The sequence below is a fragment of the Onychomys torridus genome, chromosome 3, assembly GCF_903995425.1.
Source record: "Onychomys torridus chromosome 3, mOncTor1.1, whole genome shotgun sequence".
NCBI classification, from domain to species: Eukaryota; Metazoa; Chordata; class Mammalia; order Rodentia; family Cricetidae; genus Onychomys; species Onychomys torridus.
Window position 1 is genome coordinate 31,397,089 of NC_050445.1, and position 19,067 is coordinate 31,416,155.

General features: G+C 45.6%; 1 protein-coding gene across 4 annotated transcripts in view; it reads left to right on the forward strand.

Annotated features, from left to right (window-relative positions):
• The window catches only part of Hipk2 (homeodomain interacting protein kinase 2), a 185,588-nt gene that overhangs the window by 132,452 nt on the left and 34,069 nt on the right, over nucleotides 1-19,067 (forward strand). For 2 of the 4 annotated variants that reach the window (XM_036182325.1, XM_036182326.1), the window contains exons 3-9: nucleotides 2,295-2,418; nucleotides 2,751-2,870; nucleotides 4,601-4,687; nucleotides 7,268-7,452; nucleotides 11,152-11,314; nucleotides 16,994-17,201; nucleotides 18,053-18,174. In XM_036182325.1, coding sequence (XP_036038218.1) covers nucleotides 2,295-2,418; nucleotides 2,751-2,870; nucleotides 4,601-4,687; nucleotides 7,268-7,452; nucleotides 11,152-11,314; nucleotides 16,994-17,201; nucleotides 18,053-18,174 — 1,009 coding nt within the window. The remainder of the gene's footprint in view (nucleotides 1-2,294; nucleotides 2,419-2,750; nucleotides 2,871-4,600; nucleotides 4,688-7,267; nucleotides 7,453-11,151; nucleotides 11,315-16,993; nucleotides 17,202-18,052; nucleotides 18,175-19,067) is intronic. The other 2 variants (XM_036182327.1, XM_036182328.1) reach the window with 1 other exon arrangement.

Consider the following 19,067-nt stretch of genomic DNA (forward strand, 5'->3'; position numbering starts at 1 on the left):
CTCAAGACTCATGACGTAAGAGTGAGGTGGGCATACATCATGGAACAGTCCCAGGCATCCACACACACACACAGTCAGCAACTTCACTAAAGGAGACGAATGCTGTAGGGGTGGGGGACTGGCAGCTGCTTCTAGCAGTGAAGGAACACGGACAGGAATACCTGTTAGATGGCACTAAGACAATGTTCTCTCTACTCTAGCTGTGGTATTCCTCTGTGCTAGTCAACTCTCCCTCGCCCTTGTGAAATGCCTAAGACAGTTAGTTGACTTAGAAATGACTTCTTTGGAAAGTTCCAGTATAGGATTGACTGAGGCAGCACACAGACAGGAGTACATGGCAAAGCAAATCTTTCATACCACATGGGAAAAAGAGCAGGGGCAAGTGATCCATAGTCTCTTATAAGGACACATCCCCAGTGAACTAAGTACTTCCTGCTAGGTTCCACCTCTTAGAAGTTTCACCTCCTTCCAATGGTGCCACACTGGAGACCAATCCCTAACTAAATACATGGGCCTCTGGGAAAGCCTTCAACATCCAAACTGTAGCACTCTCCCTTGCTGCCCAGAACAACCATGGTAGCACCACAGAAGCACACATACATCTGAAAAATCAAAACTTTGCAGAAAAACACTTGGGATTTTGTTTTCCAATACTATTTCACAGGGGAGATAGTTCACTTGGTAACCTGAGTTTGATCTCCAGGACCCTCATAATAAAAGCCAGAAATGAGCCTGGTGGTGTGGCATGTGCTTTTAATCCCAGCACTGGGGAGACAGGTAGGTGGATCTCTGTGAGTTCGAGGCCAGCCTGGTCTACAGAGTGAGTTCCAAGACAGCCAGAGCAACACAGAGAAACCCTGTCTCCAAAAACAAACAAAACCCAGGAATGATAGTGTGTGCTTATAACCCCATCACTAGGAAGGTAGAAACAGGTAGCTTCCCAGGGCTTGTTTCCCTGCCAGCCTAGACTACTTGGAAAGTTCCAGGCCAGTGAGATAGCCTGTCTTTAAAAAAAAAGGTAGGTAGCACCTAAGGAATGACACCCAGGTTGTCCTCTGGCCTCCCTATACACACATGAGAGCAGTCAGAGCAAATTTAAAAAGAGGGGACTGTGGCTGTTTTCTGAGCTAGAAGAGAGAGGTCTGAGGCTGATAGAAGTGGTTTCATACTGCCCTTCCCTTCCCTTCCCTTGTGCCAGCCAGGTGAAAGGTGACAAGGTTGAAGACCGACCCCTGAGCCTCCACTCCTGGCTTCTACAATTGTGGCACAGCGGTGCTCCTGACATGGCTCTATGGTGTGGAAACCTTGTAGAGAAAGCAAATTGGACTAATGTATTTCATTATGAGCACAGTGCATTGAGCACATTTCAAAATAGGCCAACATCAAGCCTGTCTTACCAAAGCGTAGTACTACCTGGTCAGGACAGATGCTTAAACTAGAAGGTAGAGGTGCTGGTGGGTGCACTTCCAGAAAACCCAAGTGTGTTTCCCAGAATCCATGTTGAGTAACTCACAGTTGCCTCTAACTCCAGCTCCAAGGGACCTAGTGTCTGCTTGCCCCACATTTGTGACATTCCCTCACACAAATACACACACATGCACATGAATAAAACGTAAAAGAAGGTATACTTTGTGGTCTGGCTTTGGTTACCAAATACATGTGCACTCTCCTCTTTTTTTTTTTTTTTTTCTGTAATGGAATTCTGCTTGACTCTCAAGATGATCTGTTCATGTTCATGGGGTTCTGCATTTGCAGCATTAAAGAACTTTTATAGAGATTAACCAGTTAGAAACTGATGATAAAAGTAATAGCAGTGTTTCTTTGAGGAACTGCGATACAAATGCCTAAGACAAAGATGTGAAGAATGGATATTGGACTTAATTGACGTATTTTAAGTGGGGGCAGCTATTTTTATGTATGTCTGAAATAGACTGTTTCAGAATTCCTTCTTTAAAACCAGGCATTCTTTATGAAGATTTCCAGGTGTTCAGCTACAGAAACTAACTGCCTACTGTTACCATGATTGTTACCAGTTCACCAGCTCCTGTGGCCAGAGTGTGATGGTGGTGACGCCCACAGACATGCTTTATTGTAGGTCTGTTGTACTGCCACCCACCTGCCCTTACTCTGCACTAGCAAGCTAACTGCATCCTTCTAACTAGAGGATAAGGCCAAAGGTTGGAGAAGTCACTGCAATGCAGACCTCGCTCAAAGACCGCAGACCCCCACAGGCAGCCATGGTACCCCAGGAGAGAGCTAGAGCACTGATGGTTCTTTCCCTTGTTCCTCTCCAGGGCCCCCGAGATCATCCTTGGTTTACCATTCTGTGAGGCAATTGACATGTGGTCCCTCGGCTGTGTCATTGCTGAACTGTTCCTGGGCTGGCCGTTATATCCAGGAGCTTCCGAGTATGATCAGGTAGATCTGGGTGGCACAGGAATCCACTGTGTGACTTCATTCTCCATCCAGAAAACCCTGGATTACCATTTCACTGAGAACCTGCCCTATTATATTCTTATGGGCTGACTCACTGTCTCTCTTATGGCTTCCTCTTACCCCCAACCCTGTGTGTGCATGCGCGCGTGTGCGCGTGTGCATGTGCATGTGTGTTTCTTTACTCCTTTCTTTTTACTACTTCTTTTCCCTCTAGAACTAGTAATTCCATTTTTCTCAAAGCCACTAGAGCCATCAGTATACCATATGTACAGTGACAGAAAAAGCCCTGACCTCTTTCTCATCTTTTCTTGCAGATTCGGTATATTTCACAAACACAGGGTTTGCCAGCTGAATATTTATTAAGTGCAGGGACAAAGACAACTAGGTTTTTCAACCGTGACACAGACTCTCCGTATCCTTTGTGGAGGCTAAAGGTAGGAAAAACACCCCTCCCTTGCACTACTGGTGGCCCAGTAGTGAAGGAAGAAGGAAAGACAAAAATGAGCTTTTGATATTTTCAAATTGATAGCTTTCATTTGGCCAGCAAGATGGGGATGTCAGATACAGTTGTGAATACAAGGTGTGGCTGGATCTGAATGTTTGAAAACCCCTGTTCCTTTGGCCTACTGCTGCCTGAGAGGCTCTGTCCCATGGGAAGACTGCTGAATTTCTGGGATTTGATCCTTGATGACTAATTTGTGCTAGGCAGATGAAGCAGCCATATTCACCATTATGGAGCTCACTGTCCATTGGGGAGTGGGTAGGACCAATACCCAAGCTCAAGGTTACAAAATGGAGTGTCTTCCTCCTAGGAGGAAAGAATGTGGGAAACAGTAGTGATCCAAATGAGCCAAGAAAAAGTGAGGTCAGGGGTCAAGGCAGGGAAGAACGTTTGTGCTGGGCCTTGTAGGTACAGAGGGAGGGATTTTCCCAGGCAGTGAAAGCAGGTAGCCTAAGCAATGCAGATGGCACAAGCCCCTGGGAAGAGGGCAGATCTGATTCGTCCAGGTCTGTGTAGTGCTCTGCTGTACACCATCAACTCTTGGTGATTTTACCTTAATGGAAACATAGTTTTGCTTTTACTTTAACCTGTGTCTTGTAATTAAAATTAACACACTTTTCCTGAGAAGGAAAAAGGAATAAAGACCTTAAGTATGTTGCATGTTTGTTTGTTTATTTATCTATCTATCTATCTATCTATTTATTTATTTATTTATTTATTTTACAGTAGGTTGAGTTTTAGTGGGTTTGGTTTGGTTTGTTTTTGACAGGATCCCAACCAAATTCTAATAAAGTTTAAAGATAATAAGTACTTTCAAAAAGTTGGGGTTTGGAAGTTAAGGAGACTCTTAAGCTCTGAATAGAGTTCCTGACATTCAATAATTATGAGAATGAGTTGTCAAGGTCAGATCTAGTAAGAAGTCTTCAGGTAGAAGAGGAAGAACCCAGGGTGGGGGTAGGGGATGGCTACTTCTGTGTTTTATCAGGAAACTCACTTTTTGTGTTCAGCTGCTCCTAGTAGTTGAACTACTTCAGGTGTGCTGGCCTACAGCCAGAATTAATTACCTTGGATCCATGGAGGAGTCCAAACCCCATGACAAGTAGCAGTGGTAGTTTCCCAGCCAATGGTGTAATGGATGTCTGGAAGAGCAGGGTAGGGCACGGGCTCTGGAAACAGCTGCCTCTTGTCGGCCAGGGGCTTTGGTAGGTCCCCAGAGCTTTGTGTTCTTGTGTTCCCATAGAGTAGAAGGGAAGAGCATTCACCCTGATGCCCATCACATGTTATGAAGAGCATTTAGTAAGTTAATGTGCCTTGAAACAGCTTCGGAGCTGTAGGCAGACGGGATTGTAAGTAAAACAAAAGTTTAAAGCATGTCAAAAAGGGCTCTGGTCTTGCACAGTGCAATCTTACCTTCAGCTTGTAGAAAGCTGCAGAGGGATAAGGATGTGGCTCTCATACTCTCTTTAGAATCTTTGGTAGCTGTATCAGAGTAGGAAGGAAGAAAGCTAGTGTGGATGGGTAGAAAAAGGACGCTTTCAGAAGAACCAAAGTTTCCTTCTCTACAAAGTGAGAAAAAAGACCCTGGGGCCAAGCAGGAGCTCAAATGCTTGAGATTCCATGACGAAGAGATGCCATCTTACCAGCTTTTGCCTTTCCCAATAGACACCAGATGACCATGAAGCAGAGACAGGAATTAAGTCAAAAGAAGCAAGAAAGTACATTTTCAACTGTTTGGATGATATGGCCCAGGTAAGCTCTGTGGATGAGTATGCAGTACAGCACTTAAAAAAAAAAACACCTGCAGGGCAAGGCTTGGTGCTACATGTCTGTGATCCCAGCATTCAATCCCTGTGACTTTGAGGCTGGCCTAGTCTACATAGTGAGTTCCAAAACAGCTAGGGCTAAGTAGAGAGACCCTGTCTTAAAAACAATAAAAATAAATAAATAAAACCCACCAGCAGTGAGATTTATTCAAGAGCAGTACAGAGTAGAAACCCCCACTACCCTGCTGTGCTCCTTGGCTTTGCTTTTGAACCATGTGTGCCAGACTTAGTGAAAAGCCATTTGGTCCATGAAACCAACCACTTGAAAAATAGCTCCAGGAAGCAGATGTGTAATCCACAGCCAAGCACTGGGTCGAGCTCCGGGAGTCCTGTTGAAGAGAGAGTGCAAGGATTGTATGAGCCAGAGGGGGGGTGTCAAGGTCATGATGGGGGAACCCACAGAGACAGCTGACCTGTGCTCGTGGGAGCTCATGGACTCTGGACCAACCTAGGCCCTCTACATGTATGTGACAGTTGTGTAGCTTGGTCTGTTTGTGGGGCTCCTAGCAGTGGGATCAGAACCTGTCCCTGATGCTTGAGCTGGCTTTTGGGAACCCAATCCCCATGCTGTGTTGCCTCATCCAACCTTGATGCAGGGGGAGGATCTTTGTCCAGCATCAACTTGATATGCCATGCTTTGTTGACTCCCATGGGAGGCCTGCCCCTTTCTGAATGGAGATGGAGGAAGAATGGATTTAGAAAGGAGGTGGGGGAGAGAATGGGAGGAGAGGAGGGAGGGAAAACTGGTTAGTATGTAAAACAAATGAAAAAAATTTAATTAAAAAAGAAAAAAAATAGCCCTGTTGTATTGCTTCTTGTTTGTAAGGTAGTGGCTAACCTTACTAACGTTTTTTTTTCCCCCCTGTGGTGCTGAAGGCCTGAACCCAGGGCCTTGCATATGCTAGGCAGGCATTCACTCCTGAGCTGAGAAGTCCAGCCCATTGCTGTATTGGGATTGATGACCATGGTTCAGTGTGTCAGTTTCCTACGACCTCTGTAACAAGATAGAGTGAATTGGAGGATTTAAGACAGCACACATGAATTCTCTCATAGTTCTGGAGGCCAAAAGCTAAAAGTATGTGGTATCAATGTGCTCAGAGCCACAGTCCTTTTCAAGCCCCTAGTATCCATATGGCTTCTCATGGCTCCTAGCAACCTCAGAATTCCTTGCTTGCAACTACATCACTCTAATCCCGGCCTTACCCTCTACGTGGCTGTTATCTCTCTGTCATCTCTGGTCTTGGTGTCAGATCTCTTCTCTTATGAAAGCACTGGTTATTGGATTTAGAACCACCCTAATCCAATATGGCCTCATCTTAACTTGATTATATCTGCAAAGACCCTATTTCCAAACAAGGGCACATTTATACCTTCCACAGATTAGGACTTGAATTTGAGCTTTTAGGGGAATCCAATCCAGACCACTACACTCAGTCACTGTCAGCTCACTAGCAGAGACTTTTCCACTCACTATAGACTTTTTCTTACCTTAGTATCAGAGATAACTCCAGCTCTTCTGGTATTTTTAATTAGAGACTAGCCTGAACTCAGAGCAACCCAGAATGAGTTTTTCTTTGAAATGCCGAGAAATAAAGCCGTAGCCCAATAAACACTTAGCACACCTCTTAGCAAAGGTGAGTGTAACCAGAACTCCTGATTCTGAGTAAAGTACACTTGTCAGTTGATTAGTAGCTTAAATGGTCTGTGAAAACTGAAATTGCTTTCCAGAGTCCCTCTTGGAAAAAAAAAAAAATAGAAAGTACCACAAAGCAAGCCTTTTAAAGGCCATGCTAGTAGAGACCTGGCATCGGGAGAAAAGTCCTGTGTTCAGGGACACTGCCTTCCTTGGCCAGAGGTGACTGCAGGGAAGGAACACAGGAACTGAAACTGTTCTGGTCCCAATTCAGGGAGCTCTTGAAGGGTGAAGTGATGAAGATGAGGGAACCCAGGCTCTTCTTTCCCCTCCAGGGGTTGAACACACGTTTTCTGTCTTCTCCCGCTTTATCTTAGAACTTTTGAGGGGTATGTGTGTTTATTTCTTTGTTGTTGTTTGATTGTACTAAAACACATCTAGCATAAAGTTTCTTGTCTTAGCCTCTTTTAAAGTTCATTAAGTTCAGGAGCATTAAGTACATCCACACTGTTATGCAATCAGTCTCCAGAACCCTTCATCCTGTGGTTATTTTTAATAAGGTGTGATAAAAGCTGTATTTTGCTTGGCCAGTTGAAACAGGAGCAGTTTTGTGCCTTGTCACTGGGAATTATTTGCAGCTATCAACCATGATGGCTTCTTTCTGCCCCCACCCCTACCTGGTGCCTGACTGGCTCGGCCACTCTGTTCTTACAGTCTAAGAAGCCATGACCTGTGGATAGTAGCAGCACACAAGACCATGTCTCCTCCACTGAGGGCAGTCCACCCTCTGGCAACTAGGATGGGAGGCTTGAGATCAGAAGAGGTTACAGGGTATACTCTGGCTCTTACTCCCCTGTTCCTGCTTGCTTCCAGGTGAACATGACAACAGATTTGGAAGGGAGTGACATGTTGGTAGAGAAGGCAGACCGACGGGAATTCATTGACCTATTAAAGAAGATGCTAACCATCGATGCTGATAAGAGGATCACTCCCATCGAAACTCTGAACCACCCCTTTGTCACAATGACACATCTGCTCGACTTTCCCCATAGTACACAGTAAGTGTCCCACTTGATCCTCTGTACCAGGGCAGCACTTCGAAGGCCCAGATAGTAGATACTTTAGGCTTTATAGCACTCTGGTTTCCGCTGCTGCGGTGCAGTTCTGTTATAGTTGAAAGCAACTGTGATACATCACATAAGCAAAGTTGCGGATCTGTGTTCCAAAACAGAACTTAGAAAACTTATAAGGGCTAGATTGGGAGTTGTACCAAAAAGGAGGGAACATGGGACATGGGAGACCTTGGGGCCAGATGAATTTGGATATCCGTGCACAAAGGAAGTAGATAAAACAACAGTGCTCTAAATCAATCTAGCATCAATACCAAGGTTATTCCCCAAACTTCCCTGGAGTGAACTGGTCTAGTTTGTTCAGATTTGTCCATTTCCTTGGCTTGCTATGGGCTATACCAGGTGCTGGGGTATGGTGAGTAAAAATAGATTGAGCACTTGCCCACTGAGCTATGGTCTTCAGAGAGGAAGGTATAAAACAATGGCTGTTACCAAGAAAGAAATGAGGTGTGATGAGTCAGTATAACAAGGAGCTGACTGAGCAGGCCAGAAGACCCAAGAATGTAACCTCTGAGGGTGAAGAAGAAGATGGGTGTGAGCAGTCAGGGCATTGCCTGTGTGAACTCTCCAGCATGACTAAACACTGGACATAAGGACAGTGGTGACATGCCAAGGCCACAGAAGTCAGCTGGAGCAAGTCATGCTCAAGCAGGACTTTGTCTTTTATCAAAAGCACAGTGCAACTCATTAAAAGACTTAGAATCAGATGACTGGCTGGTCAGATTTGTGTTGGATACAGACCTAACTGCTGCCATATCAGTAATCTAGAAAAAAAAAAAAAATGTCTGTAAGGTCTTGGACCTGGGAGAGCATTGTTAACTTAGTGCAGCCATTCCCGAGCAGAAAGTTGTTGAGCAGGTTGAAAGTGAGAGTGGAGAAATGGATGGCAGCCTTACAAGAAGTGAGCTGTGAAAGGGAAGAACGAGAGGAGCGTCCAGAGGACAAGAGGAAAGGTTTGAAGAGTGAGGAAACTTAAGCAAACACTAGTGGAAGAATCTGGTAGCAGGAGAGCGGTTCAAGAAAAAGATACTGTGACCAGTTTCTTCTGAGTTGGTGTTTAAGCTGAGTGGAAAGGTGGCCTGTCACTAAAAGATGGCAAGAGAGATGCATGGGTGTCCACAGATGCATTGGCTAGCAGGGGAAAGTTGAGGGAGTTCCTGCCAGACAGCTTTTGTCTCGGAAATAGATGATGAAGCCACCTGTTAAGACCAAGATGAGTGATGGCTTTAAAATTGTGGAGTGTTACGATGACTGTGGCTGGAGAGATGGCTCAGGGGATAAAGCATTAGCCACACAGATGTGAGGGTTAGGTTGGTATCTCAAGCATCCACATAAATGCCAGGTGGTCTGCCTATAATCCCAGCGCTCAAGAGGTGAAGATAGAGGGTCCCAGGGGCAAGCTGGCTAGCTAGACTACTTGAAGGGTAGTCAAGAAAGGCACTCAGGATGCTAGAGCGATAGCTAAATGCTTAAGAGCCTGTCTGCCTTGTAGACGACCTGGACTCAAGTCCCTGCACCCACGTGGTAGCTCACAACTGTCTATAACTTGTTTGTTTGTTTGTTTGTTTTTCGAGACAGGGTTTCTCTGTGTGGCTTTGTGCCTTTCCTAGAACCCACTTGGTAGCCCAGGCTGGCCTGGAACTCACAGAGATCTGCCTGGCTCTGCCTCCCGTGTGCTGGGATTAAAGGTGTGTGCCACCACCGCCCGGCCTGTCTGCAACTTTTGTCTCAGGGGATCCAGTACCCTCTTCTGGCCTTCCCAGGCAAACATACAGTGCACAGACAAACACACAGCAAAATAACTATACACATAAAAAATTTTAATAAGAAAAAGAGATAGTTGAAGGCTAGAGAGATGGCTCAAGAATTAAGTTCACTTACTGCCCTTGCAGAGGACCTGGGCTCAGCTCCCAGCATCCACATCAGGTAGCTCACAACCATCTGTAACTCCAGCTCAAGGGGATCCAATGCCCTATGGCCTCCTCAAGCACATACATGATGCATATAAATTCCATGCATGCATATACAGATACATAAAAGTAAATAAATCTTTTTAAGAATAAAAAACCCAAAGTAGAAGTACTTGTCCCATCCTAATAGTCAAACTCAACCCACTGCAGTGAGAAAACTCTGGAGACTATACATTGAGCCATCACAAAATCATTGGATGCTTTCAATGTATTCCAAATAGAATGCATCCAGCATCACTTTATTGTCTTCTGCTCAGTGTGAAAGCACTCAGTAGTATACTAGGTACTCACCAGAAACTGGGTGGGCATGGTGTTGTTTTCTTTTCTCTCTAGGACCATCAGTTAGTTTGTTTACTGTGCATTGGTATTGAGTAACTAGGTGAATAGTAGCCAGTGTGAATAGTAGCCATTAACTTAGGAAGAAATAGGAATCTCTAGGTCGTGCTTATGTCCAATTACTGAAATTTTGAACGTATATTTCTTGGAAATCATATTCTGGGATACCCTATAAACACCTGTTTAGTCCAAGATACAGCATACCTGTAGTATACAGCAATTTCTGTTACCTTGTTTACATTCAGCTATTGCAATAGGCATTTTAAATTGTAGATTAAACAAGGCTTTATCTTGAATATTAGCACTTGAGGAAAGGTGAACGTAGAAACAGACGAGGCAGAGTGTGTGAGGAGCAGAGTATGAATTGATGAGGACACAGTGGATGGTCAGGAGCTAGGGGGCCGAGGCCACTAAAGGCCTTCATGCTTGGACCTGTACTCCTTTAATACTTTTGTAGTTGGGTTTTTGGTTTTGATTCACCAAGACAGTTGAGGAAGAAAATGGGGGATGGAATTCTACTTCATGTAACTAGACAAGAATTACGATAGATAAATAAATAAATAAAGAAAGAAAGTAAGTAAGTAAGTAAGTAAGTAAGTAAGTAAGTAAGTAAGTATTAAGGGAGTTAGGAGTGTGTATGTAAGAGAGACGGGTTGAATTGCCAGGCAATAATTCTCTACCTGGCAAATTACTGGTCCTAACCCTTCAGCTTTACTTATAAAAATGAGACAGTGATCATAGTCTGTCTTGTGGCTGGTGTAAGACTGAAGGGAGATTGCAAACACATGTCACTGCTCTCAGTGACCTGCTTGACAGGTGCCGGTGAGGTGAGCCAGCTGCCTAAATTCATGACCCGAGATGGGAGAATTATTTGGCTGACCTCTAGGTGGTGCTAGTAGCCCAGGGTCAGGAGAATGGGGGGTGGGGGTAGACAGGAAGGTGAAAGTAGGTTATAGCAGCTCCTTCTGTAAGACCCTTGCTTGGAGAGCCGTCTTGAGTGAGAACTGCGCTGAGCAGTGAGATTGGAGGTGGGAAGTGATGGCAGGAAGATAGAATGAAGATGTCTGTGGTCTGGGGAACCTGCCCACCTGGGCCAGGACAAAGGTCGACAATATAAGGGGAAGTTCTCACAGAGTGAGACAGTCCCAGGAGCAGACTTGGAGAAGGCCGGGGGTTTTGAAGCTAAAGCAAAGCTGCGTGGTCATTTTGTTTATTGGATTAACCATTCTCTCCTCTTCTCACTGTTTTCTCTCCTTTCCCACCCTTACCCCGCCTCACCCTCCTTGTCCTGTGTCTCTGCCTCCACCTTTTGCATGAACAGTGTCAAATCATGTTTCCAAAACATGGAGATTTGCAAGCGCCGGGTGAATATGTATGACACAGTGAACCAGAGCAAAACACCTTTCATCACACATGTGGCCCCTAGCACATCTACTAACTTGACCATGACCTTTAACAACCAGCTGACCACTGTCCACAACCAGGTGAGTGGCAGACACCAGAGAAAGGTGGGCAGGGCTGTCATTGCTGGCATCAGGACTCAGATTTCCCCCAACAGACCCAGGTGGTTTCCCTGTGTTGTCCCTTTGGGTTTGTAAGCTGAAGTACTTGCTTCCTTGGTTAGTTTTTTAGGAGGCCAAGGGGCTCTCTGTTCTCACTACGGCTTCCTGAGATGGCACCTCTTTCCATTTTCCTCTGAGCAGATGTGGGAATGGAGCCTGCTAAAAAGTTCTAGAAGCAGAATGAGCAGGAGTCCCTGCCTGCACCCATGTTCGTGTAGTCTTTATTAGGAGAGGTGAAACCTGTCCATCCTGTAAGTCATAGAAAAGCCAGCTCATGGCTCTGTCACCAGAATCCTAGCACCCTACCCAAGGGGTACAGGAAGCTGATCCCTGCCTTCTGTAGATTGGAAGGCCCAGCAACATAGAATCCACATCCTAGTTCACCTGCCTCTAGAACCTGAGAGACTGGAACTGTTCCTCCCATCTTCCAATCTTCCGAGTTCCTCAAAGTGTTCCCAGACTTTCCAGTCTTACTATCAATCTGTAATGACAATGGTGTTCCTGTGTGGTGGTCTCCCTTGTGCACAAGCACATATACACACCTTCAGAGAAGAGGAAGAAATATGTAAACCTGAAGTGTGAATACTGTCACCTGTGGGTCCACTTTTAGTTGGCATGTCCTCCTGTCACTGAGGAGTCACTGGCCCCTGCATTCAGCACTGTCTGTTTACACTGTTCACCCTCTGAGCTTGACCTCCAGTTGCTAGCTCTTCCTCAACTTAGATGTTCAGTGCCACCTGGAATCTGCTGTCCCCTGGAGGCCATGAGAGTTCTTGACGCTGTCTGTAGAGTGAAAAGCTCATTTTCCTGCCAGCCCCGAGGTTAAGGCTTTTGTATCTAGGGGCTTCTCAACCAGCAGTTACTGAGACTTTCTTCATTACCTTGAGGCTCGCTTTTCCCATCCTTAGGAGACTCTTGATCCTAACTCCCTAACCTCAAATCCCTTGTCCCCATCTGCCATCTGTCGGTTCCTTCCATTACTAAAGGATCTAAGAGGGCACACAGGGAAGGGAACCCTACAGATCATGTATCAGGTCAGGTGAATCCCCAGGCCCCACCAGCCTTTCTGTGAATATCTCCATAGGCTTCGGAATGGAGGTTTGGAGGTCTGGAGGTCCGTGACCATAACAGAACAGGTCATCTCCATGTTTCCTATGACAGGACAGCCAGCACATCCATTCCAAAGAGTATCACCAAAACTGGACAATACAAAGGCAGGTCCCAAATAAGAAAGAGCACCTCTGTTCTCCATGGTAGTGAGACCTGCGAAGCTGGCCAGGTGAACTAGAGTAGAAAAGGCTGCTAACTTAGTATAATGGTAGGCTTGAGCACTGGGGGTGAAATACTGCCCTACAAAAGCATGATCCTGAGAACAAACCCTCCATCATCTGAACTTAGAATTGTTGGGCCCTAATTAAATACATGAGAAAAACAAGTTATTCCAGTTATAACCTAGACAAAGCACTAACTAAGGCATGCTGTCCTCCTCTGATAATGTTACAAAGTGATCACATTACTGACAGTGAACATTGTTGTGTCAGATTTTTTTAGTCCTCCCAGCATGCATGTGGGATAGGTATTATCATTGGCATTTCAGAGGCAGAAACTGAGGCACAAGGTAATTAATCCTCTTACCTAAGGCTGCCTGCTAGTACATATAAGATAGGTTTGGCCTTTGACTCCAGCAGTCTGGTATCAGGGTCTGCATTCTTGAAACATATGCACTGATAAATCCTGTGGAGGTCCTTGGATCCTTTTCTAGATGGTGTCTGCTCTTCAAATATAACACGACTTCTTCTGTACATTAGAGACCCAGTCCTGTGTTCCTTCTATGAGGTCCTTGGAGTTTTTCTGCTCAGTCAAACATTTGGATGTTTAGAAGCAACAAAATACACCTACAGTTTTGTGTTAGTGAAGGACATGGACCTCATTCTGTGTTGCTCTTAACTTACATCCAGCAGACTAGCCATAGGACCTTTCCCAAGTGCCACTGATCTGTAATTGTGTGTCTCAGGGGAGCTGGGTCAATATGCCATAATTTTTATGTACTTTTGAAAACTGTTAGTAGCCAGGTGGTGATGGCACACACCTTTAATCCCAGCCTCAGGAGGCAGAAGCAGGCGAATCTTTGAGTTCAAGGCCAGCCTGGTCTACAAAGTGAGTTCCAGGACAGCCAGGACTACACAGAGAAAGCCTGTGTGGAAAAACCATACAACAAAACTGTTAGTAACATTGAGTAGGAAGTCCTCCCCTGAGTGTTCTTGGCTAAATCCTTAGGCTCAGTCGCTTTACTAACTTTTCCAAGGTGTCTTGTTTTAGGAGCATATCCTTCTACCAAGAATTTTAGCTGGATTTATAGGTTATGCTCACATCCTGTTTAAACATCTATTATAACTGCATCCAAGAATCATTTGGCCCAGCCAAGTGGCAGTAGTGCATGACTTTTAATCCCATCACTTGGGAGGCAGAGGTAGGCAGATCTCTATGAGTTCAAGGCTAGCCTGGTCTACAGAGCAAGTCCCAGGACGGCCAGGGCTACACAGGGAAACCTTGTCTCAAAAAATTAAAAAAAAAAAAAAAAAAAAAAAATCACTTGGCCCATCTTTGCAATGTAGGCTGCCAGGGAACTTGCTTTTTCTTCTCATTTGTCTTTGTTAGCCAGAACAGCTCTTAACAGTCCTCCCTGCCTCTCGCAGACAGGTGACGTCACTCTGTCAGAACCACGAAGGACAGAGCAAAAATCTCCCTCAGCCTTATACACACTCCCGACAGCTGATCCATAGCAGCATTGGAAACTGAGGGAAATTGTCAGCATACATGCCTACTGCTCACACTGGGGACTGGTGCTCATATCAGGATATGCATTCCCCTTTTCTTTCCTGGAATCTACAAAGAGCTCATCATCTTTGTAGATTCCTCTCAAGGAGCTCATGGTCTCCATGGTGAAACATGAGCTAAAACAGATCCAGATATAGGCTGCATACATGAGGAACAGATAAGGCAGACAAACAGGATCACAAGTAGAGCCCAGGCCCTTCTCCCCAGGGGGCATCAGTCAGGATGTGGACTACACTGCCCAGCACACTGTGGCGGGAGTTCAAGAGCACTGCCTGGAAGATTCCACTTTGGAGCCCTGGTATCCAGGCTGGCCCCAAAGCACAGAGGCTCCGAGAAAACACTGAGCCAAGGGATTCCTATGAGATGAATAGCCTTTGCTCACAGGAAGCTAGGAAAACAGCAAGTAGACTAATCTGTCCTGAAGAAAAAAGATAGTGCTTATCCAGGAAGGTAACTGAGGACCTATAGAAAGCAAAAATGCTGGGCCAAGATGTAGACACCACATTCATGAGGCCATTACTGGAGTTTGTGAGCAGGTACTTAAGTGCAGACCAGGGAGCTGGTGCACAAAGTGGGCTTTAAGAGAGAAAGATCCAAGACTGGACAGATGGCCTCTCCCAGAGGACCTGGGTTCAATTCCTAGACCCACAATGTGTCTCATAACCATCTGTAACTCCAGGAAACACAGTGCTCTTTTCTAGCCTCTGTGGGCACTAGGCACATGCATGGTACACAGACCCTCATGTAGGCAATATACCCGTATACATTTTTTTTAAATTAAAAGAGAGAGAAAAAAACGATCTTGTGCCCAAGAATTGAAAGAGAAGTAGAGGGCAGGCCATCACTAATCAGAGACTTATGGGTCCTTGGTGGGCACCATAGAACAACTGAAAGAAGTCAGTGGGTCCTAGGGATGTTTGGAAGGCAGAGGCATCAGAAGAGTGACTGATCAGAGGCTGGGACAGCACAGTCAACTGGGAAGACATTGGTGCCACGGCCCCAAGCAGGGGACCTTCAGGGTCTGCCTTGAGTGTCTGAGAGGACAGTGAGGAATGTGGTTGGGGAAAAATAATGGTGTGGGGAAATTGGAGATGAGTGTGTGCACCCATGTCCTCACCATAATTCTAGAAGGCATGGTGTGGAATGCTGAAAATGCATATGTAGTTTAAAATCTAAATAAGCGTGTCATAGGAGTTCGTAATCATTTTCAAATAAATTTATTGTCTTGTACTAAAATTTAACACAAACTCTAAGTATTACAAACTATGTAGGGCTAAAGATAGAGCTCAGTAGACTTGCCTAGTGTATGTAAGGCTCTGGGTTGTTTGATTTCCCCAGCACCAAAAAAAAAAAAAAAGTAAAAGAAGACTTTGCCTTTTATGAAATTTGACATTAACTCCACTTGAAATTCTCTTTACACATGTGTCCAGTATTTACTCACAGTCTCCCTCCTCCTTACCCCTTAGTTCTTCCACCCTCTAGAGCAGTGGTCCTCCACCTTCCTAATGCTTCCCCCCTTTCATACAGGGCCTCCTGCTGTAAGAGGAACCCAAACCAGAAAACGATTGTGTTGTTACTTTATGACTGGAATTTTGCTAGTGTTATGAATTGTGATAGAAATATCTGATATGTGACCCCCAGAGGGACCGTGACCTTCTAGAGTCACAACTCCTTCTAGACAGTGTTCAGTTTGAACCCATTGCTAGCCTCTGCCTCTCTTTGCTTCAGGCTCGGTGTAAAGAAGGCTGAGGAGAGAAATAGAAGAATCCCCAACAATGAATTTGCTCTCCTCTACAGCTTTGTTTCTGTTGGAAATTCCATTTCAAAACATAGATCCGGATGTTTGTCATGTCCTACAATGGGCTAAGGGTATCGGCACTGTCTTTAGATCTGAGCAAGAGTCTCCTTCCAGGGCTCTTCCTGGGCTTCCCTTCTGGTGCGTGGGCTTCCGTGCTAAGACCTGTTTATCTAGGACCCAGGCCTGCAGGAGCCTCTTCCTGATTTGTTCTACCAGGTGTACATTACCTGGGTCCAAGGAGAGGCCAGGGTGAACACAGGTGGAGCTTGTGGGCTGGCAGCACGACATGCGCCCCGGAAGCCCTCATGTTGGTGGAGCTTTGCTGGGACAAGGGGGAGAAAGGCAGGTTCCCCCCCATCATAGTCCACGTGGAATCCAAGGAATACAAAGGTCCTCAAAGGCCCTCACCCCAAACCTGGCCTTCTGGTGTGAAGCAGACTTTCATTAAACAGTTTACTTTTTTGTTGTTTGTTTTTCCTCCCCCCTTGGGGGGGGGGGGATTAGGAGTTCATGTAGCCCAGACTAGCCTCAAACTCCACATCTAGCCAAAAATAACCTTAAGCTTCTGATCCTCCTGCCTCAGCCTCTTGAGTTTTGAGATTACAAAATACATCTGAGATTACAAGGTTGCCACAGCTATTTTATTGAACCCAGGACTTCATGCATGCTAAAGTAAGCACTCTACTCTCTGAGCTACATCCCCAGACCCTTAAGCAAACGGTTTTCTAGACTAAGTTAGCTTTTCAGTAGTGAGCTGTGTGGTCCCACAATGTGAGGATGCAGGCGCCTGCCTTCCCCTAAGGCACTCAGCTGGGTTCCTGCCCCTCTTTTTGCTTTTCTGCTCTTGGTTTATGTTAGCTCTCCTTTCAATTTATTTATTTGATTGAGATTTGTGTCTCCCAACATACCACCTCCCTCATTTTTTATTTTTGTTTATTTTTGTTGAATCCCCATCATTCCTTTAGGCTCCCACCTCCACCAGTGCCACTCTTTCCTTAGCCAATCCCGAAGTCTCCATACTAAACTACCAATCTGCACTCTACCAGCCCTCAGCGGCATCCATGGCCGCCGTGGCCCAGCGGAGCATGCCCCTGCAGACGGGAACAGCCCAGATTTGTGCCCGGCCGGATCCCTTCCAGCAAGCTCTCATCGTGTGTCCCCCTGGCTTCCAAGGTAAGGCTGAACTGCTTCTTGCAGGACCACTTCCAGGGTTCCGCCCCCGCTGCTTCCTGGAATGCTCACTGTCAGGGGAGAGAGCCCTCTTCCCTTCCTTCATACACACGCTGGCATCACTGAAGTTGGACTGCTGTCCTGTTGCCACCAACCTAGAAACAATGCGACTTGTGCTCTAGCACCCAGTCCATTTGCTGTTGTTCTCAGCACCTGCCAGAAGCGGTGGCCCTAGCCAGCTGCCTGTGAAGAGACTATTGTCTGCTTCCATTGTTATGCTGATGTCAGCTCCAGCTTCCCTTGCAGGAAATGCTCTCTGAACACTGTCTGTAGAAAATTGCCAGTCTCTGACAGCCAGCATAGGCCCACTTCATGTGGAGAATAGAAATTTGTCTGAAAAGTGCTTCCCTGTGCCTCCTCCCCTTTGGCCGTGGTCCCAGAGCTCTTTTCCTGTGGACTCTAAGGAGTTAGAAGACTCTCCACCAGAAGCTCAAGGACAGATTTTCGCAAAGCACCCATGTGAGCATATATCTACACTGGTGCTCAGATCCCATCTGTGCAGTCCAGAGAGAGCCCACCACTCTGTCCCCAGCATCCTTTCTGTGACACTGTTATGTCTCCAGGAGCAGCAACCATTGTTTTCCTCTTGTAATCAGTCCTCCTAACTGTCCTGTTTTGGACTGTACATAATTTAATTTTGGAGGGGTGTGTTTGTGGGGAGCAGGGAATGACTTTTTAGTTAGAAACTAAAAGGAAAACATCCCATAGCTGAGCAGTCAAGCTCACTCAGTGGCTAGAAGGGTCTCTCCATCTTTCAGTCCTTCACCTCCCTCCTGTCCCTCACTCATGAACAGGCCTGCAGGCCTCTCCTTCCAAGCATGCTGGCTACTCAGTACGGATGGAAAATGCTGTTCCCATCGTCACTCAAGCTCCAGGAGCTCAGCCTCTGCAGATCCAACCCGGTCTGCTTGCTCAGGTAATTCTCTTCTGTATTGCTCATATTCCCATCGTCCATGTTAATGATTTTCCAAAAGACATGTGTCTCTGACTTCCTCTCTGGTAATGAGGTAGGAGCTCCCAGGCACTGGAATATGTCAGTAATGTTCTAAATGATCCCGAGTGAATTACATCCCTAAGTGTCTAGTGACAATTCCAAGAAGAAATTTAGATACAGAGAGTCTAGGGAAATTATTATTATAGCTTTGTAAAGCAAATCATTTAGGAGACCTAGGTTTTAATCCTAAATCTGCCAGTAATTCTCAGTGACCTAAGGCAAGCCAGTTAATATCTATTTGCCTCCAAATTCTTTCTTGTAAAATAGAAGTGGTTCTTAGAGCCAAAGGAGCCCTGGAGATTACCCCTTCTTTTTTAGAGTTGGGGAAAAATGACTTGCAGAAGCTATGGGCTGGAACCTTCCTTTCTGTCCATATAGGTATTCTAACTGTGGAATGAGGTCACAAAGATGAAAAATAATTGACAACGTATAAAGTGTTACATGAGTTTATAGTAACAGTACTGGTGCAATACCAGAAGTCAATCCTTAAAGACATTTGAACTCTAATAACATATGTAATGTTTCTATGCCATGCATTTTCCAGTTAATTCATATATAGTTTATAGTTAATCCCCACAACCCAGAAGGATATCTGTCTCTCCTTGACAAGTAGGAAAACTGAAACAGGGATTTGCTCAGAGCCATATGGCAGCCAGGCATGGTGGTACACACCTGTCACACCAGTACTCAGCTGGCTGAGGTGGGAGAATTGTGGATTCAAGACCATGCTAGGCTACATAGTGAGTCTTGGCTATCCTGCACTACACAGTGAGACCGTCTCAAAACAAAAACATTGCACAACAACTAGATGGCAG